Source organism: Etheostoma spectabile, chromosome 12 (assembly GCF_008692095.1).
Source record: "Etheostoma spectabile isolate EspeVRDwgs_2016 chromosome 12, UIUC_Espe_1.0, whole genome shotgun sequence".
Classification (NCBI taxonomy): Eukaryota; Metazoa; Chordata; class Actinopteri; order Perciformes; family Percidae; genus Etheostoma; species Etheostoma spectabile.
Window position 1 is genome coordinate 23,634,107 of NC_045744.1, and position 26,504 is coordinate 23,660,610.

The 26,504-nt window shown below is 40.5% G+C and overlaps 1 protein-coding gene across 1 annotated transcript; it reads left to right on the forward strand.

The window, feature by feature from the left end:
• The first annotated feature begins 1,254 nt into the window (after positions 1 to 1,254).
• Positions 1,255 to 26,498, forward strand: retreg1 (reticulophagy regulator 1). The gene is made up of 9 exons (XM_032531103.1): positions 1,255 to 1,451; positions 3,371 to 3,477; positions 5,022 to 5,052; positions 20,608 to 20,725; positions 22,446 to 22,530; positions 23,386 to 23,508; positions 23,759 to 23,829; positions 24,847 to 24,970; positions 25,505 to 26,498. The coding sequence occupies exons 1-9, from the start codon at positions 1,255 to 1,257 to the stop codon at positions 26,026 to 26,028; spliced, it is 1,380 nt and encodes a 459-aa protein (XP_032386994.1). The 3' UTR covers positions 26,029 to 26,498.
• Positions 26,499 to 26,504: the final 6 nt, after the last annotated feature.

The window sequence follows — 26,504 nt, forward strand, 5'->3', positions numbered from 1 at the left end:
TAATTCTCAATTGGGCCCCGCGCCTCCTTCCTCAGAGATCCAACGAACACGAAGATAGTTCCAAAATTCAAACACTTCTCTAAATAAATAAAAAATAAACATGTTGATAATGTGTTGTATTTATTGGGCTTATGTCAAGCTGCAGCAAGTAAACAACTCGAGTCAAATTTACAACTCTCAGCAAAAAGTTTTGATTCCGTTTTAAATATAAAAAATCTTCATTAGTGCACACACACACACACACACACACACACACACACACACACACACACACCACACACACACACACACAGTGACGTCAATGACCTGGCTGAACCACAACAAAAACAAGCAGCAGATAAAGTCCTCGAGCTGCTTCAAATCCGACAGAATAAGACAGGAAGTGTGTTCATTTCGTCTTCAACAGTAAAAGTGCACTGAATGAAAAAAAGTACCATTAAAGTCACTGAATAATGATTTTCAATACAATTACAGCTGTTGTTATTTACCTTTGGGTGTATCCTTTACTTCCACATACTGGACTTCACGGAAGAGGCTTTTAGCTGCATCTGAAGTCACATTCACCAAATATAACACCTCAGTCATGATGCGTCCATAGTAATCACAGTCATGTTTCAGGCCTACCTCAGAATATCCAGATGGTGAAGTGATTTACACTGAACACTCATGCTCCCCACATCTAAAAATAGACATTTTGCTTCTTGTTAATAATGTAGGACCACTAAGGTCTATATAAAAGAGACTTCAGATACAGTATTAGGGGACCACTAAGGTCTATATAAAAGAGACTTCAGATACAGTATTAGGGGACCACTAAGGTCTATATAAAGAGACTTCAGATACAGTATTAGGGACCACTAAGGTCTATATAAAAGAGACATCAGATACAGTATTAGGGGACCACTAAGGTCTATATAAAAGAGACTTCAGATACAGTATTAGGGACCACTAAGGTCTATATAAAAGAGACTTCAGATACAGTATTAGGGGACCACTAAGGTCTATATAAAGAGACTTCAGATACAGTATTAGGGGACCACTAAGGTCTATATAAAAGAGACATCAGATACAGTATTAGGGACCACTAAGGCCTATGTAAAAACATCCAAAGAGTGTCATGTTATGGTTTTAATTGTGGCTGCTTTTATTTTGAAAGCATCCCGGAACTACTGTCACTAACCACCAGTTTAACCTGACACGGATATCTGCCGGAGGAGCTGAGCGACGGAGCGGAGGGTCCGCGCTCGTCTTCCAATGCTGGGGAGCCGGGAAACAGGAACCGCGGGCTGCGGGGAGGCAGCTTCCGGGCTGCAGGGGCCGCTGAGCCGGGCACACCGCGAGATGGAGACGCCTCCCGGCCGCCTAGGGTGTCGTCTCGCCGGCCTGGTCAACTGGAAGCAGAGACCGTGCCGGACTTCAGCCCTGTTTGCTGCAGCCAACACGGTGATCTGGTAGGCATCATGACGCAGGGATATCACACAGACCCCCATTCGGATTACACTTAAACTTAATGTTAAAATCTTCATTCCTCAATATTCTCACATTACAAACACACACAGTGAACAAAGGGAGTTTCACTTTCATAATAGGCCTATAGGCTATCAGATGTTTTTTATTTTTATTTTTTTTAATATGAATTTCAAACCTTTTCATAAAGTAATTGATATGTCAGTAAGAGGGATGACAAAACAGGTAAATGTTGATCACATGTGGACAATTATTATTATTATAGTATTATTAATTACAATATTTCCCCCTGAAAGCTAAGGATCTACTTGATTAAAAAATAGCCTCGCTTTCGGAACACTCCTTTAAAAAACAACCTTAAAGATCTAATATGTAGGAATAACTTTTGTAATGACTTTGATTCTCATTTAATATCACGAGTCGACTACATCACAAACGCTGCTACTTTCTTCCGTGAGTTTTAAACATAGATTGTATGAAACTGAATGATAATTAAGTTTTTAAGTGCCCCCCTTCTCTTCATTGAAGCCTCTACGTCTATCTATCTCTATCTCTATCTATGTCATCTATGTTTTCCAGGCTTTTGCAAAAAAACAATCTTTGTTGGGTAAATGTTTGGTACTGCCAATTTGTTTTGTTATGGTCAAAAACATCGTGGCAGAGAATCGTGATATCAATTCTAAGCAAAAAAAAAAATGGTGATTACTTTTTTTCCTCCTGAATCGTGCAGGCCGAGTCTCTCGCTCTCTTCAGTCTCCTTTTTCTTCTTCTGGCTGAAGAAGAAGACTCCCGTTCCTGAAAGTTGGATTTTTGACTTCATGTGGTCCTCCATGTTTCCTTCTTCTAACTTACGATACCCTTTAACCCTCGCGTTGTCCTTCGGGTCAAATTTGACCAGTTTACAAAAACTTTCCATATCAGAAAAGAACGTTGAAAAAAGTGACAAATGTTGAAAAAAAAACTACAAAAAAACAGGCAAAAAAACAACAAAAGAAAAACAATGTTTTTAAATGCTGAAAAAGTGATAAAAAACATAAAAAATATTGGAAAAAGCGACAAAGAAATTGTTAAAAAATTGACTAAAACATAATTAAAAAAACGTCAAAAAAGTGACAAAAAAATAGGAATACAATTGACAAAAATGTTGAGAAAAGTGTAGAAAAAGCACGACAAACAAATCAAATTTCAACCCAGACAAACACAAAGGGTTAACAGCATTAGCAACAGGGCTGAAGTACTCGAGTCCGGTCTTGGACCTGAGTCAGGAGTCAAGACCGTTTTTCTATGGTCTCGGACTTGTCTCGGACTCGCTAGTATCTGGACTCGGACTTGCCTCGGTCTCGGCTGCTGGTCTGCCAGATATGGCTTCTGGTCTGGACCGAGTCCAGGTGTCTTTATTATGTTGATAATAATAATATTGGAGGGAAAGTGAAACCCAAAATGATTGTCTTGATACTGTCATGCATAAGACCTTTTTATCCTGTCCTGCACTCGGTCTTGACTTGGACTCGACTAGTCTTGGTCTTGGACTTGACAAAGGTGGTCTTGACTACAGCCCTGATTAGCAGCACCTGTGAGTTTACCATGTGACAGCGAAAACATGAATGGCGGAGCAGTACGTCCTGTATGTCCTTTACCAGCTACTATCTCACTTTACTGTAATCATTTTATTTAATTTTTTTTATCGGCCATTATGAATGCCGATACCGATAGATCGGGAAATGCCTGATATATCGGCCAATAATACGGACCCGCCGATATATCGGTCGGGCTCTACTGTAAATGCATGTGGGTTTCATTAACGTCTAATAATCGGTATCGGCCTTGAAGAAGCAGTATCGGTCGACCTCTAGGGTAAACTGGTGTCTGATACGAGTGAGACCTCCGTCTGGTTTCTCTTCAGGTTCGTGGCCTTCAGCTCTCTCCGAGCCTACAGCCTTCTGGCCGCCCTGCTGGCTCTGCTGGTCGTCACGGTGACCGCCAGAGACATCGCTCGGTCCCGGTCCACAGGTAACACCAAAATACCTCATACAGTATACGGTATACCTTATCCAGTACAGTATATCCCAGAGGCAGGGCAGAGTAAAAAATATCATCAAATCAAATCAATTACAAAATAGGAAAAATTCTGTAATCTTGTGGCTTTTCTGTGATTTATGATTTTTTTTATGAGACAGGAAACTTAAATAATGAATGAGTTGATCGACAGTAAATTAATCAAATTATTCCTTTAAGTCATTTTTCATGTTAATAAAAATCCCCAAAACGGTGTTGTTGAAACTCAAAAGTTCTGTCTCTGTCTTGTCTTTACATTCAATTGGAGACATTTAATCAGAGATAGATAGACAGATAGACAGACAGATAGATAGATAGACAGACAGATAGATAGATAGATAGATAGATAGATAGACAGACAGTAGATAGACAGACAGATAGATAGATAGACAGACAGATAGATAGATAGACAGACAGATAGATAGATAGATAGATAGATAGATAGGTAGGTAATAGATAGATAGATAGATAGATAGACAGATAGATAGATAGATAGATAGATAGATAGATAGATAGATAGACAGACAGATAGATAGATAGACAGACAGATAGATAGATAGATAGATAGATAGATAGATAGGTAGGTAGATAGATAGATATATAGATAGATACTTTATTCATCCTGAAGGAAAGTTTAGGCATCCAGTAGCAAGACAACCATAACACAACAAACACATACAGTGGGGCTCGAAAGATAATTAATACGAAAAACTATTGTATTAATGTGCATAAAGAAGCCAAGAAAAGATGGAAAAATCTCCAAAATGTCAAAGAAAAGTTCATCATTGACACTTTCAAAATAAAGGAAAACAAAAAAAATTGCATCTGCAAAAGTCTTTCCAGACGATGATCCATGACGCTGTCAGGTCTCAGCTTTCAAAATGAGGGGGGGGGGGGGGGGGGGGCGGTGCATGCTATAAACTCTGCAGGGTGCCCGAACTTTTGCAGACACCATTTTTTTGTCTTCTGTAATTTTGAAAGCGTAAATGAAGGAAATAAAATGTAACTTTCTGTGACATATTATACGAATGTCTGATCTGTCATTTGATGCCTTTGGGAGATTTTTCCATCTTTTCTCGGCTTTTTTATGCACATTAACACACATTTAAATTTACCTGGGGTGCCCAAACCTTCAAACCCCACTGTATACACATATTTATCACACATACATAAGAATAACACACATACATGAGAATAAGACACATACATGAGAATAAGACACATACATGAGAATAAAAATAAAAATCACTCACAGAAATGCTTTGAAAAAACTCCGATCCAGATTTTCTGTGTAATAAATCTACAGCATTGCCAACAATTCTATGAAAATGTTTGACGACTGCTCTTTTTCTCCATTGTCAGTAATAATCTGTGTTTACAGCAGCTTTATAGTTGTTCCTCTCCTCTCATATTAGGCCATTATACAATGATGTGACCTACTCAGTGGATGATGATGATGATGATGATGAGATGAATAATAGATGTCTTCTCTCCCACAGGAGCTCACTTATGGCGCAGCATGACTGCAAGGTAGGACTCTGGTGTGGATGTTACAGAGGTTTTAGTTTCTGGAAACACATCTGACGGGTTGCGGTCGTGTTATTGGTTGAGAAACGTTGGTGGGCGGGGTCTCAGCTCCAGGTTGGCGTACGGGCAGATTTCATTGGCAGAGAAGAATCTTAAAAATACAACTGGGAAGTAAAAGAAAAAAGTTGATGGTGGCTACTTTTTTGAAGTTCATTTATCATCCTCAAAGACCTGCAGGTTTGCTTATTAGCTTAGCTTAGCGCTACGGGATAGTGAGGGTAGGAAAAGTCAATTTGACCCGAGGACAACATGAGGGTTAAAAAGCAATAAAAACTTATTAGGTTAAAAGCTCAGCTGGACTAACTAACCCATAAATGGTGTTAGTTAATAAGACTAGACTGCAGAGCGTTGGGCTTGTCATGATTAGTTTTTTTGTGTGCATTAGATAGATAATTGATGATAAAGGAATTGTTCTGCTTCTGGAAGTAAAACTTAATTTCAGACACGGTTGGAGCACATCATCAGTAGAAAAGATGAACAACTGAATTAGAAAATATCTGTTCCTGTGATTAAAAGTCGAAGGGTGCAAGTCTGTGTACGGTACTTCAAATTGAAAGCATGAAAGCCCATTACAAGTTCTACTGTTTATTTCAGTCAGGAACTTCTAATAAGCCGACTGGTGATCTGAATCTACAGATTACCCTCCTGAGAGAGAGATTCTGGGTCAAAGTGGGATAAATTCAGCTCTAATGCCGTGTTTTGTTCCTTATTTCAACAACAAAGCAGCCCTGGATTGGCTCTAAACACTTCTTCTACATGGCAACACTCGCTAGGTCTCGTGGATAATGTGGACAATAAACAAAGCAGATGTTAATTACTGTGAAAAACACACTGGACCGTCTGTTTTATTCGGATCCCCATTAGCTTAGCATAAGCTAAAAGCTATTCTTCCTGGGGTCCTACATCTGGTCTTTGACAATACTCTTTATGACATTACTTTAGACATAACATTTGAAAATACAAATCATATTTAAATCTTACAGTTGCACGCAAATACAAAAAATAAAATAAAAGACACTGCTCCGACTTGATAACACATATTTTAAGAAATAAGATAACAAAAGCCCTATATTAAATATTTAATTCCTTTGAAGTGAATATGTCTTAAATGTTTTTTTAAAGCCAAACTAAAGCTCCCTCCTCCTGCACGCCTCTTGGATAATGACGTGGATCCACAGTAAAGGATAGCTTTTGTATATAAAGTAAAAGGTGTTTTCTTTGTTATAACATATGTAAAAAAAAACATCAGTGAATACACAAATCTATTTTTAACTTTAAACCGTGAGAGGCTTTCATGCATTATATCAACAATTGATCTAAACCCACACGAGAGACACACGTGCAGCTTTATTCTGAATAACTTGGAGTTTTTTAATATTAATTACTGAAGTACTAGACATTCCTTTTAACTCCTTTTGTTGCTCTGTTAGCAGGTGGAAAACTGTGGTTCTCACATATAACATGAATAATGAGAGTATTCAACCCTTCAGATCCCGTCTGGCTATGTGAAATGAAGATAAAACGATCTAATATTAATGCATTTTTAACCCTTGTGTTGTCTTCCTGTTAAAATCAACACTTTTGTTGATGCTTTATATCGATGTTTTTAACTTTTTCTTAAGTTTTTGTCCCTTTTTCCAACACTTTTGACGTTTTTTTTCTCCAATTTTGTCACTTTGACGTTTTCAACACTACGTAACACTAACTTATTAACTTTAGTTTTACAGTTATTTCTGGAATTTATGGTCAATAAACCTCATTTATAGGAAATTATACCTGATGTTTGAGTTAGAAAAGCAGAAATTAGGAATTATTGAGACTAAAATTAAAGGAATGGATGTTGATGATAATCCCAGACTGGAATATGTCGACTTTTACTCAATACTATTTCAAAAACACTTCCATTTTTTTTTCAAATGCTATAAAATTGAATATGACCCAAAATTAATGAAAGTAGAGATGTGTACTTGGCAAAGAGCGGTGGAATCAATCATGTTATTTTGGGGAATTAAAAAGAACATTGATATAGGACAACGGGTCAATTTGACCCGAGGACAACATGAGGGTCTTGCCTTGCTGATACAGTTTCCCTGCCTACACTAGTGATGTGTCTCATGTGAAACTGAATGTGCAGATGTATCATGGGTACATCCTTTCCTAGAGGACACTCATCCCAAAATCTGCGCTGGCCGGTTGACCAGCTGCAGGCCTGCCGAGCTGATTGGTCACACATGACTGTCTAATCTAATCCTTGGGACTGAACCATGTGAGGACTCAGGTTCAGGTCCCTGATCACTCCCTCACCTTGTGATTGGATTGTATTAACTCAAAAAGATTAGTCGATTAGATACCACGGAGTATTTAACCCTCGTGTCGTCTTCCCGTCAAAATTGAAAATCGACACTTTTGTTGATACTTTTCATCAATGTTTTTTTGAAAAAAAACAACGTTTTTGTCTCTTTTTTGCAACACTTTTGACGCTTCTTTTTCAATGTTTTTTCAAACATTTTTTGACGTTTTTAACACTACATAGCACTATCTTATTAACTGTAGTTTTACAGTTATTTTTGGGATTTATTGTCAATACATAAGGAAATTATACCTGATGTTTGAGTTAGAAAAGCAGAAATTAGGAATTATTGAGACTACAATTAAAGGAATGGATGTTGATGATAATCACAGACTGGAATATGTCAACTTTTACTCAATACTATTTCAAAAACACTTTAATTTGTTTGCCAAATGCTATAAAATTGAATAAGACGCCCCAAAATTAATGAAAGTAGAGATTTGTACTTGGTAAAGAGCGTTGGGTGGAATCAATCATGTTATTTTGGGGAATTAAAAAGAACATTGATATAGGAAAATGGGTCAATTTGACCCAAAGACAACATGAGCGTTAACAAAATTCAGAATTCTATAGTTTTTTAATGGTTTTTAGAAGTTTAGTCCACGTTTCTCGCTGGATTTACACACTATCTGGATGTTTGGAACCCCTTCCTCACATTTGACCACTTGGGGGAGCCTGAACACATTCAGTCGGTTCAGGGGACAATATGAAAGACATCAGTTGTTTTGAGTAATGTTGGGTAAGGTAATGTTTCAGGTGTGATTATTTATATGCTGTTGATTTATTGCATATTGAAGGTTCATCACCTTCAAAAATAACTCTTTGGAAATAGCAGATAGACAAAACAAATCTAACTAAAAGGTCCACATCCCAGCTTTTTGCAGAGCTTTAGACCTTGTCCCCTGGTCTTGAAGACCATGATGAAAAAGACTATGATCGTTTATTCAGCCCTGTACGTCTTGATCGTCTCTGTTTTTAAAGGTCATATATTGTATTTTTATATTTAAGGACGTTGTGTTGGGTGCTTGGAAAAACACAGATTGACATTTTTCACCATTTCTTTTGACATTTTAAATACCAAACAACAATTTGATTAATCGAGAAAATAATAGATTAATGGGCAATGAAAATAATCTTTAGTTGCAACCCTGTTCTTAACCCTACTGTGTGTACCTACAGTCATGGGGTGGGCCGGAGAAACTGTACTGCAAGAACCATATCTTGTCTTAAAAATTGATGCACAAGCATCTTATTTTACATGTTGATGATTGTGACAACAGGTGCGCAGAACATGTTCAGTATCAATAAGAAGCAGAGTATTTAAGATATGTTCTGGTTGTTCTTGGTAAAAGGATCCATGTTGCCAATTTATGAACCAATTGGCCAAGTTGTGAAGGTGGTGATGAGTCGCCTGGTTCACACTCCTGACCTTATTTTGCAAGTGATTGTGTGTGTGTGTGTGTTGTTTTACCACATTTGTGGGGTCCAAAAACGGGGAATACAGTATTCCGACAGCTTTGTTGGGCCAAAAAGCTGGACCCCACAACTTTAAAGAACTCTTTGAGGGTTAAGACTTGGTTTTAGAATTAGGTTATGGTTAGGGAGGGGGTAAGGGTTAAGGTTAGGCATTTAGTGTTGATGGTTAAGGGGCTAGGGAATGCATTATGTCAATGAAGGGTCCCCAAAAAGATAGTGAGACACACTTTGTGTGTGTGTGTGTGTGTGTGTGTGTGTGTGTGTGTGTGAGAGTGGTGTGTGTGTGTGTGTGTGTGTGTGTGTGTGTGTGTGTGTGTGTGTGTGTGTGTGTGTGTGTGTGTGTGAGAGTGTGTGTGTGTGTGTGTGTGTGTGTGTGTGTGTGTGTGTGTGTGTGTGTGTGTGTGTGTGTGTGTGTGTGTGAGTGGCAGGGCAGTTGTCTGTTACTCGATGCCAGCCCCGAAGGCTCGGTGGGATTCAGAGAAGGTGAGAAGAATTTGTGGGCGCCAGGCTGGATGCAACACATCTGAATTATATAACAGAGCCTGGTGAGTCCAGGTCCAAAGTTCCGAGCTGGGTTTCCATCTCACAATCATAACAATAATCAGAGTTAGACTGAAGGCGATGTGGAGGATTGATTATGAGTTGATATGGAGGAGATTCCTTCTCATCCTGCAAAACCTATCAATCAACTCCCTTTATGGGGTCCGTTTCATTATGCAGGCTTAGTGAAAACTCTGAGTTAGTTTACCCTGAGATGAGGGAAACTCTGAGTTAGTTTACCCTGAGATGAGGGAAACTCTGAGTTAGTTTACCCCAAGATGAGGGAACTCTGAGTTAGTTTACCCTGAGATGAGGGAAACTCTGAGTTAGTTTACCCTGAGATGAGGGAAACTCTGAGTTAGTTTACCCCAAGATGAGGGAAACTCTGAGTTAGTTTACCCTGAGATGAGGGAAACTCTGAGTTAGTTTACCCTGAGATGAGGGAAACTCTGAGTTAGTTTACCCTGAGATGAGGGAAACTGAGTTTTCTGTTTCAGAAAGGGAGGTTAATCAAAACCGAGAGAGAGGGGCAACTCCAGCTCGTTCCAGAAAGAGAGGTAACCAAACCTCAGAGTCAATTACTATGGTAACTGAGCCTGTGAAACCTACTGGTCTGAGATGATTGGCTTAGAACATTGCACGTGGCCCACCACCATGTTTGTAGTCTTACAAATGTTCCAACTACAACTAGTGTGGTGTGTAGGTATGTAGACTCTCCAGTATCTTGCTTTGAAGTCTTGTGATGCCTACACTGATCAGTTTGTGTTGACACTGTCATAGTAGAACTCCATTTATCTGGTTGATCATAGCAGCTGGATTCATTACAGGCTCATCTATCCTAATTTGCATGTTTCGTTACTACTTTACTTTCTCTCTTTCCCCTCTGCCTTTCTCTCTCTCTCTCTGTCCCCGTGACATTTGGCCAGCAGGGCGTTTTGGATTGTGTTGTTGTCACCTGCTGTTGTCGGTCAGAGGTGTCTGGGCTAGTTGTACATCAGGCCCAGAGCAAGTCTCAGGCAAGGGCTTGTGAAAGATTAGTTGCCGACCCAAAATGCGATCTGACAGCTGGGACGTTTGAGCCAACAGTGTCCCTCCCTGTTGGGACTCTGTATGTGTGTGTGGATGCATGTTGTGGGGACATAAATCTGTTTACAGGGTCACATTGTGGGGACAATCTTCCTTTTGGGGACAAAATGCTAGTCCTCATAACGTAAAGCTTTACATTTAGGGTGGGGACTTGGTTTAAGGTGAAGGTAAAGTTTAGGATTAGGCAAGAAGCTGTTAGGGTTAGGGGGTTAGGGGGTTAGGGTTAGGTTTAGGGGGTTAGGGTTAGGACAAGTCTCCAGGGAATTATGGAAGTCAAGAGTTGTTTTCCATTCAACCATTTGCATGCACTTTTATATGCACGTTTTGACGAATTGCATTTGAAAAGTTAAATGAAACCAGCAGAATTTGATAAAAAACTGTTTTTTTTCCTTTGTTGAAAAAGTTGATACACTAACTGGGATTTTAGCAAACCTTTAACTCAAAGGACTGATTACGTGTTTCTGCTGTCTTCTTCTTCTAGTGCCAACTTCTGGCCAAGCTACGCTTTAGCTGTGTCTATTCGCTCTAAAGCAATTGATGAAAACGCACCTACAGTAATTTTGTCTTTTAGAAATTCGCCACTTGACACTTGAATGGAAACAACTAATGTAAAGTGTGACCGCTGGGAATCTAGCCTTAACCCTTGTATTGTCTTCATACTTCATAATCTATTAACAAATATTGTCTTTAAATATTGTCTTTAAATATTGTCTTATCTCAATTTCAAACAATTGAGATAACACATGTTTAGGGAATGCAATCAGTCTCTACTAGAAGTTGGATTTGTTTTTTGTCATAAGGTTATAATTCATGTTAAAAAGCCACTATGTGTCATATCCAGAATAATGTTCTGAATTGAGTCAAGAATACATGTTTGTCACAGGAAATAAGGAAAGGACGTTGATTTCAGGAAGAAAAATTGTATATTTGTACCATTTTTCTTCTTGTAAAAATTTGAAATGGGTCAATTTGACCCAAATACCATACAAGGGTTAAACAAAGCTGTAAAATATCATATGAAATAATCAAGTCACTGTAACTTGGATCAGCCGATTATCTATTCTGTCTTTAAGCTCAACAAAATGGCTGACTTTGACACAGAAAACCACTGTCACATCATGTTTCCTCCCAACAGTTGGTTTCTTTTAGCCTGACCGATAACTTTAAGTTATTAAGTTAAGTACGTGACTAAATAGGTGTAGAAAACAGTCATTTTAATCACCTTTTAGCACCAAATCATAGTATAGTGTATTTTGTTTTGACTAGAAAACTATCACCTGCAACACTGAAAACACACATGGGGCGGGAAAAACACGTCATTCAGGAAAGACTCGCCGTGCTGCTGTTAGTTACCACAACAAACACACAACGCCGTGTGAGTTGTGAAACCTAACAACTGTGTGTGTGGTGTGTGTGTGTGTGTGTGTGTGTGTGTGTGTGACTCAGCTGTTTCTCCACTGAGTCAGAGCTGTGACATGAGGCAGACCAGCCAATCAGATCACTAGAGATAGTGGGGGGATGGGGGGGGGGGGGGGGGGGGGGGTGGGGTGCTTCAGAGCAGCCTTCTGGTTGGACGGAGGACGACTGGTAGAAAACAACAAACCGGCCACGAGTGTTTCATCACAGCCAAATAATGTGACGCCACAGAGTCATGGTGTCGAAATATTTTAGGATTTTAGATTTTTCATCCTAAAATCACATATTTACACACATGGTTTGCTTGTTTGGTCAAACAGTGAAATGTAGTTGACCATGGGTCTTATCTTAAAGAATAGAATTTAAATTTTTTACAAGCGAATGTTTAGCCTAAAAGTTTTCAAATTTATTATGCTAGAAATTATGATCATAAAAGCTATAAAACACAGCCTAAATATTGCTTTTCGAAAGAGATTTAATTATAGATATTGTAGGGCAATAGGACAGAAGTGTTAATACTCACTGTTGGGGATTTTTGTCTTTTTAGTCTCCATAAGCTTTTAATTTAGAAGATTTATATTTCTCTCTCCTGGGGGCAAATATTGTGATTGTTATTCCTTTTTCCGACTTTTTTTTAGTTTTCACTAACACCACCTTACTACCACTAGTTTTTACACTGTATACTTTTTGGAATTCATGCTCAATAACCCTCATTTACATAGAATTACACCTAATATTTGAGTTAAAAAAGAATTATTTGGACTAATAGTTAAGATCAGAGGAACGTACAGAGGAATGAAAGTGATTAATTGCATTTGCAAAGAGCGTTGTATGGAATCCAGTCCATTTTTTTTGTGGTAATTTGGTCAAAAAGAAACCCATATTTCAGATATGGACATTTTTTAAACGGGTCAAATTTGACCCGAGGACAACAGGAGGGTTAAACACGTGCCAGCAGTAGCACAATGTGTACAACTGTGTAATATTTAAATAATATATTCAAATGGTGTCAGTCAAAAGAATGAGTGTCAATGTGAGCTTTTTTCGAAGGTGCTGGTAGGTGGACTAGGGATGCCCACTGAAAGACTCAGAAGATTTGTTTTCTTTTGTCAGTCAGCGTGCGGGGTTCTTCTGGGGACATTTATTTGTCAGAAGTAGCTGCAGGTTGAGCGCTCTTTGCTTTCATGCCTGTCCATACAGTAGCAGCTGGGGACACAGCGTATAGTAAGTCGGAGTGAGACAGAAGCAGCTGGGGACACAGCGTATAGTAAGTCGGAGTGAGACAGAAGCAGCTGGGGACACAGCGTATAGTAAGTCGGAGTGAGACAGAAGCAGCTGGGGACACAGCGTATAGTAAGTCGGAGTGAGACAGCAGCAGCTGGGGACACAGCGTATAGTAAGTCGGAGTGAGACAGCAGCAGCTGGGGACACAGCGTATAGTAAGTCGGAGTGAGACAGAAGCAGCTGGGGACACAGCGTATAGTAAGTCGGAGTGAGACAGCAGCAGCTGGGGACACAGCGTATAGTAAGTCGGAGTGAGACAGCAGCAGCTGTCCAGAGAAACAGAGGCCTTCCAGGTCAGGCTCTGAGATCTTCAGCCTTATGTCAGACTTAGACTTCTCTTTATTAATCCTTTTGGGATGACTCCTGCGAGGAAATTAAAAATTCCAGCAGCAGTTTTAGCAAGAAAAATTAAATTTAAAAAAATGATAAAAAAAGACAGTATAAAGACAACAAAATAACAATAATAATAACAACAACAATAAGAACATTCATGTTTAGAAGTAGAGTGAATGTACAGCTCATTGCAACTTAGTAACATATAGCGTCTGGCTTTTGTTTGAAATCAAGTGTCGGCAAAAGAAATGTTTTTGCACATTTCCAAACCATCATAGTTTGGAAGGTTATGGCCCGTTTACTAGATAACTTCTGTGACCCTGAACGTCTCGCTGAACCCTGTTTAAAAAGATCTGGCAATTCAATATTGTGTTGTTTGTTAGTCTATATGAAAAAAATAAGAAACCAGCTACCACACATCACAGAACACTACTTAAGATTTGGACCTCAAGATGTGTGTGTAGTGCCCTGCTGCGCTGACCAACACGGACACTAAAACAAGGTGTAGTAGTCGAACTGGCGCGGCTAGTTGCTGCGCGCCTTTCGGGTTGTTGATAAAAGATTCGGGGAGTTTGCCCTTTGGTAAAATTACCAAGAAGTGATGAGAACGTGGGGAGCAGCCATCTGTACCTGGGTGATTTTTGGCTCTTGTGCTACATGCTAATGCCTTAGCAGACACTGTTTTGATCAACCTTAACGTTTAGTAGCTCTGAAGCTAAATGCTAAGTTACCCTAGACGACATATGGCTAAGAGTGGCAGTTCGGTCCCTAATCTGGAACATGGTAAACAATTAGCTTGAAAGAAATAGTCTAACCTTTGACTCTCTTATGTCTGTGTGTGACGTCTGGAGCTCGACCTGGGAGATGGTTGGCTAACAAATTGTGAAATATTCGAATTGAACAGCTGCATCTAATTTAAAGTGACCAGATTTCTCAGTCAAAATCCGGGGACATTTTCAGCCCAGAAGCGTAAATACCTCCAAAACCCGGCATGTTTTTATTTTTGTAAAACTTAAAACGGAAACACTAGACCTAGAGCTGTTCTCATTAAGGGCTTAGATTAATATTCTAAGTGTCTGACAACATTATGGAAAGGATTTCTAAGAAGGTCGACCTTCCTGTCAAAGATTACGATTGTTTTTTAAAACATAAAAGTCCGCGAAATTGCGTTCGCTAAACCCACCAGACTCCATGTAAATAATCAGGGATTTTAGCATCGGAGAATACAACTTTCTAAAACATCTCTGAGCAGCGCTGGCTCTGGCTGCCTTGAGCCTGCGGGTGGAGGGTGTGCGACTATCGGCTACGTTTGGTCAGTGCTTTCTCTCTTTCATTCCAATTTCAGGTCTGTCAGTCACAGTGAAAACCGGGGACATTTACGGGGACAGATCCAGCCGGGGACAGGTCACCAAAAACGGGGACAGGTCACCAAAAACGGGGACTGTCCCCAGAAACCGGGGACATCTGGTCACCCTAGTCTAATTTGACCATCAAAATTCTGAGTCACGTACACCCCTACTTTGGGCAGAACCAATTTCCCGCTTTTCCCGTCTTAATGCTAACCAAAGTTAAGCGACTGCTGGCAGTAGCTGTATATTTGTCATTCTGATATTAAGTGGTATCAATCGTCTTCTCTCTTAGCAACAAATTGTGTTTGCTAAAATGTCGAGTTGTTGGGAAACACACGTTCATCAGCAGTCACATGCCCCGTCTCATCCTGTTGTCCACGCCATGTCACGGACACAAGAGGAGGCATGTTTGGGGGGGTTGATGTCTTGGTGGGGTTTGTGGAGGGGTGTTGCTGTTTCTACCTCCCCCCATCCCCCCAACCCCACCCCCCCAACCCCATCACTCTGTCCCCCTGATGGCTGCCAGTTGGAATGTAGTGTGACCCGTTTATTTTTAGACAAGGCTGTTTTGAAATACTCCAACAGGAGCTTCATTGAGTATAAACCCAAACTGCTCTCGCGCTGTGTGGCACCTAAAACCTGAGTTTGGCTCAACCGTGAGTTTGTGCCGGCAGTTTTTTTTTTCTACTACAAAGACAAGTTCTAGTTGTCGCTATCATCTTGACTATCTATTTCATCACTGCGTCGTCAAATCTTCTGAAGTTACCTGAGATGTCTCCTGAAGATCGTGGGGCAGGACTGAGGTATGGCTGGAGTTGTGTGTGTGATCTGTTGAAGATAGTCTAGAAGAACTTAAAGGGTCAGTTCATCCAAAATCTAAAAAAAAAAACATTTTTGTTTTCTCACTTACTTCTTTTGCTATCCCGCCTTGCAGAACGTTATGGTTTTCGTTTGTTTTGGTTTTGAGAAATATACCTCAACGTGACAAAATAATTGTTTTAGGTGCTTAAAGAATTTAGACTTAGACTTCTCTTTATTGATCCTTTTGGTATTCCTCCCGCATGGAAATTGAAATTTCCAGCAGCAGTTTTCAGCAAGAAGGATACAGCATAGAGAGAAAAATTCAGCATAAAGATAACAGTACTAACCGTAGTACTAATAATAATAATAAAAATAATAATAACAATAAAAACCTTTGGCTATAGGAAGACATTTACCATAAATTATCAGTCAAAATGTCAAATTTAGTAGTAATAGTCAAATTTACCGCTTTTCTCGGCAACAACATGTCTTTCCAGCAACAGCATCCTACGTAGTTACTCCTGGTTTCTTTTAACTGAAGACGTAGCTCTGAAAAAGAGGAGTGATGACTGAGATTTAAAAAAATATATTCATTTGGTGAATTGGTTAAACTGAAACTTAAATGCTCCTGACACTGTAAACTATCACATAGGGGATTGCAGTTGGGTACTTGTTTGTGTTGTATTGCTCAATCAGTGTTAAATATCCATATTTTATGACCTCAACTCATGACAAGGGAAGTTGGATCAATATTTTGGGCATATTTAACTCTTAATTTCATACTAAATAGATCAACAACATGAACAACACGCCACAGATATACTTGGAAAGTGGTACACATCATTGCGTCATTGCCCCCCACGGGTCCATAACACTGGTGTCTTATATTACATGAAGCTTTTAGCTTAGTGTCTTCGCCAGACCGGCCTTCTGCAAAGGCATTAACTGTACACTCGATCAGCCAGTACTCTGCTTTCTCACAAAGTTAATGTGTATTACAAACTGTATAAAAGGCTGTATGGAGAACATAAACAGGTATTACTTGCTTCAGAGTCAGGGTTTCTATGTTATGTACCCACACAGGCAGCTGGGTAAACATATTTACACCCATGCCTTCCCAATCAAAAGAAGAGCTGGGTTGTTTTTGCCGCCATTCTTTGCATTGTTCGTCTCGCTCTATTTTTAAAGCGCAGTCACCGGGCTTGTTAGAGGCTCAGACATGCTGCTCCCTGTGTTGTTTTAGAGATTACTGGTTGGGTAAAAAGTGACATCCGCCCGACAGCTGCTCATGTATTGCAGCTGCCCTCCTTTTCTGTCTGGTAGTCCTCTGACGTGACAAGTTCTCTGTTGAAAGTTGGACATTTTCCTGACGTCTTGAAGTCTTCAGACCACTGTGAAAACAAGTTACTTTTTGGTTGACAAACCAGTGGGTGATGGAGCTGGTGGTCTGTAATGATCTGGAACAAGGAAACGCGATATAGTTGTTTCTCAGTATCCAAAGGGTTTTGTGGAGCTCAGACAGCATGTGACACAAGAGCTGAAAAATGTCTTTGCACACCATAGATGTTAGGATGAAGGATGACTCTCTTCTTAAGTTGTGCAAATGCGTCTGGTTTAAAACTGGCGAGTTGTAATTCACTTGACAATCTCGGAGAACAGCGGCATTCAGAGACAGATGGGAATATAAATCCACCCAACGTAGAGTCCAGCTGATGCTTCAGAATACAATTCTTGCGCTGGAAATGATTTATCCTGTGCATAGACTGTATAATATTAATGGACAAAGCATCCGGTTCGGTGAAGTGCTGCAAATGCAGAAGTGCCTTAAAGCTGCTTTCTATCTGGTCTCCAGCAGGGGGAGACTCCTTAAAGCTGCTTTCTATCTGGTCTCCAGCAGGGGGAGACTCCTTAAAGCTGCTTTCTATCTGGTCTCCAGCAGGGGGAGACTCCTTAAACCTGCTTTCTATCTGGTCTCCAGCAGGGGGAGACTCCTTAAAGCTGCTTTCTATCTGGTCTCCAGCAGGGGGAGACTCCTTAAACCTGCTTTCTATCTGGTCTCCAGCAGGGGGAGACTCCTTAAAGCTGCTTTCTATCTGGTCTCCAGCAGGGGGGGACTCCTTAAAGCTGCTTTCTATCTGGTCTCCAGCAGGGGGAGACTCCTTAAACCTGCTTTCTATCTGGTCTCCAGCAGGGGGAGACTCCTTAAACCTGCTTTCTATCTGATCTCCTGCAGGGGCAACACGTGTGGTTGCAATAGGAGATCGGTTTCTGTAGAAGTCTATGCAAAAGTGACCCACTTCTCCCTTGATTTATTACCTCAGGAAACATTTTCAAATTTATATATTTTTTTGGTTTCACGATGGCACTTCCTGTTATTGCACTTTTCCAATTAGGGTTCCATCCCTCCGAACCTGTATCCCCCCTAAAACTATCTCTACCAAGTTGCCTTTCCTGTATGGAGGCTGTAATTAATTTGTGTCCTCGGCATTTGTATGTGTCCCTGCTGTTTATATCTGTATGTTTCTGATTTTTCTGCATTTGTATCCGGTGAAACACTTTGTAACTTTGTTTTAAAAGATGCTACATAAAAATCTTAATTACTTCCACTCTCCAGGCGATCTGTGGTGTGGGGAAACTTTCCAAGAAGACTTGCATCTCTTTCTAGGGAGACGTCTGTCTGGAACACGGTCATTAGCAGTCACATGCCCCATCTCATCGTGTTGTCCATGCCATGTCACGGACACAAGAGCAGGCATGTTTGGGGGGTTGATGTCTTGGTGGATTGGAGAAATGCCTGTCCTTTCCATCCCTTACTTTTATTGTTTCTTCATAGTATCAATGTCTCATGTTCAACCCATCACGTTTCCCTGGAAATCCGCCTCCTGATGCATGTGCCTGAAAGTTGAGACGGCATAATCAGGGTTATCTGAGACGAGGCTGAGTGTTTGGGTCAGGTGGGAGGGGTTATGGATATGTGTGATATTGTCACTTCTTGTGGCCTCTCGTGCTTGTTCCTTGCAACCTAGCAAATACATGATTGGAGGACGGGAGGTTTGGATTTGGATTAAAGGAAAAAAAGGGTAATAGGGTCCAAGGTTTATTTTTTCTCCTTTAGCAAACAATATGGTTAAACTGATGTTGGGTTGTCAAAACCATTACAAACTTTACACGTGGTTTTCGTGTTGAAGCTGGAAGCCTGTGTTTTGAGTTGAAATTCAGTTGTACTAGGGTGTGGCTTTTTAGGGATAGCAATATTTTATATTTGTCAACCTTATATGTTTGTCCAACTTGAACCAAATAATCAATATTGGACCAATATCTCAACAACTATTGAGTGAATTGCCATGAAAGTTGGTAAACACATTCATGATCCCCCAGAGAATGAATCGTAATGACTTCGGTGATCTTCGGATGAACATGTTTACTTACCAGGTGAACTATCTCAATATCTATCAAATCGATTGGCACAAAATAATAGTAGGGTCCCATGATGATGCACTCTAATGACTTCTGGTGATTGATTGACTGGACTGAGCCTGACTGTGGTTTTCACCTGCAGGGACCACACCATCAGCTAGATATGTTCAACAATGTATTAATGAAAGAGGTTGGTATCCGAGGCCTAAAGTCGAAATAGTGGACAACTCTTGGAACGTAAAGAAATGCATTACCCCTTTAAGACTACAGGTCACATATTTTCCAATTAGCACAGCAACCCCACAGCTGTGTTAACTGCTTAGCTGTTATGGTAATTAGATCTGAATGGTGATTTCACACCAGCTGTTTCCAGGACAGCTGCTTTCACATAACATGTTTCCATCCTCTGTTGGATTTAAATTTAGTATATTGTCATTTAATCTGATAAAAGGTGTTGACCTTGCCCCGGTTAAAGTACACTGTTTGAATAAGTTGATCTGAACCACAGTGGAAATTTGACTTCCTAAATTGGACTTGCTAAAAATGCATATCTGTTTTTGTCTTTGTGCCTACCCAGTGTAGTAGAACATACCTTTTACCCTTTAGGAATCCAGCAATGGCAAAACCCATTGCTAGTTAAGCCAGTGAAACAAAAGCTAAAGCAGGACTTCGGCTGCCTCACACCCTTATCTATTTATTCCACATGACCTACAGATGAGCCACATGTGTGCCTTTTATAGCTGTTTTATGTGAAGTGAGGACGAGGGCTGATAGTAGAGCTTAAACAGGAGATGCTTTGTGGAAACCCTCGATGTGGGGGGGAAGGTTTCATACCTTACCAGCCGGCCTAGAATTCCCAACAGTACCACAGCATGGAAAGCACTTTTACATTTCTATTCCCATCTGCCGCGTGTCTGTTTAGTCATCTAGCCAGTTGTATGGGAGGCTTTCTAATTTAGACCTTGACATTTGCATTGGACTGGCTATTTTCTTGGACTAAATTTCATCAATGACCCTCAACCAGTAGAATTCTAAGCCTTCAAACAAACCTCTTCAATCCCTCTCTTGGTCAGGTCAAATGCTGATACTATTTTTAATGCAGAGTCACTGCATATCAGTAAGGACATGGGGACCATCTACACGTACCAACAAGTCAAATCACTTTATTCATAAAGCACATTTAAAGACAATGACCGAAGAAAGTGCTGCACAAAGTTTCAAGAAATATTTGCCCAAACTAACTTTAAGAGTGATTCCAGTGCCCCTACTGGTCCAACAAAGCCAGACCAGCAGCACGTTGTTTCAAGTTTAGGCGACAACAACTACTTGAATAAGGTTAGAGCAAGTTTTTCAGACAACTTTCCACCCGTGTAGTGGCAGAATACACTGTCAACGTGAATAACATTAAAATTGACTAACATTGCTTCTGTTCTTACTTTCTTGTAGCTGGGAGATCATTGACTCAGGCCAGGACAGCCGCTCTGGGACTGGACCTCAGCTCAGCAACTCCCTCAACCTCTTCCTCCAGGAGACGTCAGCTTTCAAACAGCAAAACCCCGGCAAGGTGAGGCAGAGTCGGGTGATGGCCCCAGAAAAACCGGAATTGTCTTTACAGGGTTTCATCGGTAGAGCATGTGGTGTTCAGGCTTTCAGGTCTTCAAATACAGATATTTGGGACTTTGCATGGTGGAGCAGGGTTGGGTGGACACAAGCCAGAGCAGTGAAGCCCACCGTGTATGTTGCAAACATAGTTAGAAAAGTTGACTTGGTCGTAAATCATAAACATATTATTTCTTTTAAAGGGGAATAAACAGCCTAAACATGCCTGTTTCTGGAATGTTTTAAGAAGTTATTCATTCCATGCAGTTGTTGAATCTTGTTTCAGTTCATAATCATAATAGATAGCTGAAGGGTTTGTGGACCAGTTTCAACAGCTGGTGAGTCTGCAACCACGTTGTTGGAAAAATTCACATAATGAATAAATTCTCAAAGGTCCCTTGGCATGAAGATTTCACTTCATGAGTTTTTTTTTAACAATAATATGCGTTCCCCCAGCCTGCCTATGGTCCCCCAGTGGTTAGAAATGGTGATAGGTGTAAACCGAGACCTGGGTATCCTGCTCTGTCTTTGAGAAAATGAAAGCTCAGATGGGCCAATCTGGAATCTTGCTCCTTATGAGGTCATAAGGGGAAAGGTTACCTCCCCTTTCTCTGCTTTGCCCGCCCATGAGAAAGAGAGAGACTTCATGGCTTTCAAATGAGCAAAGTGGCAGGTGGTCAAGACCACACCCCCAGCCTCCACCTTGCCCCCCGCCCATCTCCTCCTCAAAAGCTACAGACTCAGAAATGGCACAGGGACTGGCTCTAGTGGCTGGAATTCTGCACCAAGGCTGAATTTTGGGAAAGAGACTTCAGATACAGTATTAGGGACCACTAAGGTCTATATAAAAGAGACTTCAGATACAGTATTAGGGATCACTAAGGTCTATATAAAAGAGACTTCAGATACAGTATTAGGGGACCACTAAGGTCTATATAAAAGAGACTTCAGATACAGTATTAGGGGACCACTAAGGTCTATATAAAGAGACTTCAGATACAGTATTAGGGGACCACTAAGGGTATATAAAAGAGACTTCAGATACAGTATTAGGGGACCACTAAGGTCTATGTAAAAGAGGCTTCAGATACAGTATTAGGGGACCACTAAGGTCTATGTAAAAGAGACTTCAGATACAGTATTAGGGACCACTAAGGCCTACGTAAAGCATCCAAATGTACCTTGTCATGGGACCTTTAAAATTCAATTTTCACAAACTAAAACAACTTCAAATTATTATTATGAAGTAATTATTCCATCACCAGGGTGTCCATGTGAGCATTTTCTGCATTTTAAAGGATTAGTTCAACATTTTAGGACTCTTATCTCTGTGTGTTATGTGTGTATGGAGCCAGGAGGGGATTAGCTTAGCATAAAGGCTGCAAGCTGGGGAAAACAGTGAGCTTCTATTTCTCCAAAGTTCAAAAATGTATCTTGATTGTTTAATTTGTACACAAACAGATACGTTAATATGACAATTTGTGGTTTTGGGCATCAAGATTAAACATGTTTTCCAAAATGTTGAAGTTTGCCTAGGAAAGCAACTAATGCTTACTATACTGAATATGACAGTAGAATAAACATTGTGTGTGTGTGTGTGTGAGTGTGTGTTTGTGTGTGTGTGTGTGTGTGTGTGTGTGTGTGTGTGTGTGTGTGTGTGTGTGTGTGCTTTCTTTCTATTCTAGTTTTGCCTGCTGGTTTGCAGTTTCTGCACCTTTTTCGCTGTCTTAGGACGTTACATTCCAGGGATTGTTATCTCATATATTCTAGGTGAGTAACCTAAAGTACTCAAGTAGATTTCTCAGATATTTTTACTTTACTTTACTATTTATTTTTTGGCGACTTTTTACTTTTACTCCTTACATTTTAACACGAATATCGGTACTTTCTACTCTTTCTCTTTCTCTCTACTCTTTCTTACATTTTACAAAATTGGCTCGTTACTTTTGTTTTGTACAAGAAGTTGTTTCTTTTGTTACCACACACACACACACACACACACACACACACACACACACACACACACACACACACACACACACACACACACACACACAGCCGTAGCAGAGCTATCCATGTCCATGTTTGTACTGTTGCTTGATTTAATAAAACATCAACAGAGAGAAGTTGTCCTGGGCCGAAGTTGGAAACCTGAATCAGCTTTAAATCCAGTCCTGATCTAGTCCTCACTAAGTTTGTCATTCACAAGGCTACTTTTACTTTTATACTTTAAGTAAATTTCCAAGCCTGTACATTGTTAATTTTACTTGATTAAAGAAGTTAAATCAGTACTTCTACTTTTACCAGAGTATTTTTTAACACAAGTATCTGTACTTCTACTTGAGTACAGGAAGTGAGTACCTTTGCCATATCTGGATATAGCTGAGTGTCAACAGCCCAACAAAGATGGGAGATATCAAAGTATTGCATTATGTGGCCAATTCTGAGCCTACCAGTAACATATATAGTAATAAATAACATAGCATACTGTATCCAAACATGATGAGCAAACTTGTTTCTGCTAATAAAGTTTGTACTTTAAATTACTTTGTTTATGGCTGGTAAGTTCATGGACTTTATGGAAACAAACCCCCTTGTGTCTTCTCTTTGGACCCCCCTGTGCAGTGCTGGGCATTTTCCTGTGGCCTCTGGTCTCATCTCACGAGGTCGGTTTGTGGCTAAAGCCAGTTCTGCAGAAGCTGGACTTTGGCATCGGGGAGTTCCTTCAGAAAATCAAAGACAACCATGGTAATTATGAAATGTCATTATTTCACAAAAAATGCCCTGCTTATTGCTTACAATTACAAAAATGTTATTTTTTGTCCCCTATTCTTTACTTTGATTAAAGAGAAACGAAACAGCAGATGGAAACCCCTCAAATGACCTGGAAATGATTTTCTTTTTAATCATGCCCTAACAAGCTTCTCTTTTACTTATTTTATATTCCATATTATAGTAGTAAACTAAATCAGTGGCCTCCATGTTTTCTTCCTTTCAGAGAAGCGAATGATGCAGTCTCAGACTGTGAAAGAAAGCATCGAGTCGGACCTCTCTTCCATGTTTCCCAAGGTTGGCTAATTATCTCCTCTCAATCTAATGAGCCCTAATGAATCCAGTACACATGATTCACATCAACATCGAGCTAAAGATTTTCCTCAACCCAAACGTCTGGTTACAGATTATATTCACTTAGTACGCTGCCCTGCAAAGTCTCAACATTGGATCCTTTAAATCATAATTTTATATATTATTATTATTATTATTATTATTATTATTTTATAAAGTGGATGTAACACAGAGGGATGAGGAATCAAACTAGCAGGACTGTTGATTAAGAATAGAAATGTGGACCCGAACCATTACTACAAGAACTGAAACCCCGACCTTTTATTTTGTTGATGATACGGAAAATGACAGAAAAGATTTTGCGGTAACCATTTGTCCACATATCCAAATTTGAGAGTATTATGTAATGTCACATACAGTACATGTATGCATAGCCCAACGTAGTGGGAATTAGATCCTGCAGAGGGCGACCACTGAAACCCTACATGTCTTGGTGTTCAGAGGAAATGATCCAGAATGATGTTTTAATGTTGATATGATGTTGTCTTCAAGTACCAATCAACAGACTGCACAAGTAGGCCTGCACGATCTTGATTCACCACGATTTAATTTTTTAATGACTGATTCTTATTTAATCTTACAAGCCGACTGCATCACAAACACTGCTTACTTTCTTCTGTGAGTTTATAAAGTAGGATTTTAAGCTCTCCCTTCTCTTCATTGAAGCTTCTATGTTTACAGGATGTTGTGATGCACAAGGTGCCAAAAGAAATCTGTCTGGTAGTGCCAATTTGTTTTGGTTTTTCACGGTTCATGTGTGCTATAAACATTGCACTTAGTGAGAAAAAATGTGGCAGAGAATCGTGATATCAATTCTAAGCTAAAAAAACGTGATTCATATTTCCCCCCAAATCGTGCGGGTCTAAACACAAGGCAGCTCTACTATATTTTATTCTCATCCAGTTAGATTATTTTTGCCAGATCTGAAATCGAAGCCTTCACTTGTGTCTCCTCCTCCAGGTCGACTCCACGGTGTGTAAGGAGATGTCTGTCTCAGACACAGAGGTGTCTGACGTGACGTGGACGGACAACGGGACCTTCAACCTGTCAGAAGGACACACACCACAGACTGAGAACTCAGACGGTACATGTTGTGCTTATATCCTGATAATATGTGTCTGATATGGTTTTGTGTTGCAACTGCTCATCAGAATCAGAAGCAGAAATACTTTATTGATCCCCGAAGGGACATTTGGTTACAGTCTCAAAAAGGCTATAAAGTAGAAATATAAATAAAGAAATATATGGACTGTGGATATGTACACAGTTAAATTAATTTTTATGATACGGTATTTACATAATTAAGGAGTTGTAATGGTGAACAGTAATAATGAATGAATAGTAGCAGCAATAGTATTGCACACATTTTAAGCCACTGTTATTGCACAAAACAGATAATATACAGATAATATAATAAACTCACTAAGTGTGTGTGTGTCAGACACTTAGAGGGAGGAGTTATAATGTTTGATGGCCACAGGCAGGAATGACTTCCTGTGGCCCTCTGTGGTGCAGTTTGGGGGGGGGGGGGGGAATAAGTCTTGCACTTCACTATTCTTGCAAATCAAATTCTTAATGCCATAGCTTTTTTTTTTTAAATCTGTCTTTTACGTCATAGACTTTGACAGAGAAGAAGCGTTCACTGGAGGCCTCCCAGAATTCCCCTCACTGGACAACGGCGCAACGACCAATGGCGACGATGACGATGAGTTCAGCCTCGGCCTTCCCTCGCCTTCACCTCAGCTGCCAATCACATCCAAGCCCACGCCCCCTCGTCACGGAGACCAAACCACCGACAAAGCCCTCGAGTTAGTCAACCAGATGGCGGGCGACTTCATCGCGGCCGCCGTCACGGCCGCCATGCAGGAGAGGATAGAAGCAGCGGTCGGCTTCACGGCGCCGAGCTCCGGCACGACGCGGTCCAGACTCCCAGAGACCACCGGGCTGCTGGAGCTGGCCGAGGAGTCGGACAGCGAGATGGAGGACTTTGAGCTGCTGGACCAGTCGGAGCTGGAGCAACTGGAGGGGGACCTGGGGCCGGGAGAGGAGAAGGCCCAGGCCAAAAAGGAGGAGGAGGTGGAGGAGGAGAGCGACAAGCCGGCCTCTTCTGGATTCTTCGCCAAACTCCTGAGACGCCACTGATCGATGAAAGGTACGATCCGCGGGGGGGGGCGGGGTGACTTACAGAGGACGTGTGGACGGGAGACGGGGGTGTTCTGGTCACAGCGGACTGTTGGGGGTAGGGAGAAAGCAATGTTTCCATTTATTGTTACCCTGTAGAGCTATCATCAACCTTTTTAAAACTGGTCAGTTTGTCAAATGTGAAAGTCATGTCACTTTAATCGGGATCATCCTAGATTAATGCCAGGATCAGAGTACACAATATCGGCCCCATAATGCACCTCACCCGACAGACGTGGCTACAAAAAGTCTGGTTTGTCCTGTTTCATCCTGTGTAGTGTGTGACAGTGAAAAAACTGGGACGCCTCAAACATCCGGACCTAAAGAGGACGGTGTCACTCCTTCTTTGACAGAGTTTGACAACACCTACTGTACAACGTGTGTCATTAAGTTGATGAGAGCAGGATGAAACACTAGTGAATACCATTCACTAAAAG

Coding starts and splice junctions, on each gene's coding strand:
- retreg1 (XM_032531103.1), top strand. CDS start 1,255: ATGCTGGGGAGCCGGGAAACAGGAACCGCGGGCTGCGGGGAGGCAGCT. Junction 22,531..23,385: donor TGTTATCTCATATATTCTAG/GTGAGTAACCTA, acceptor CCCCCTGTGCAG/TGCTGGGCATTTTCCTGTGG. Junction 23,830..24,846: donor TCTCTTCCATGTTTCCCAAG/GTTGGCTAATTA, acceptor CTCCTCCTCCAG/GTCGACTCCACGGTGTGTAA.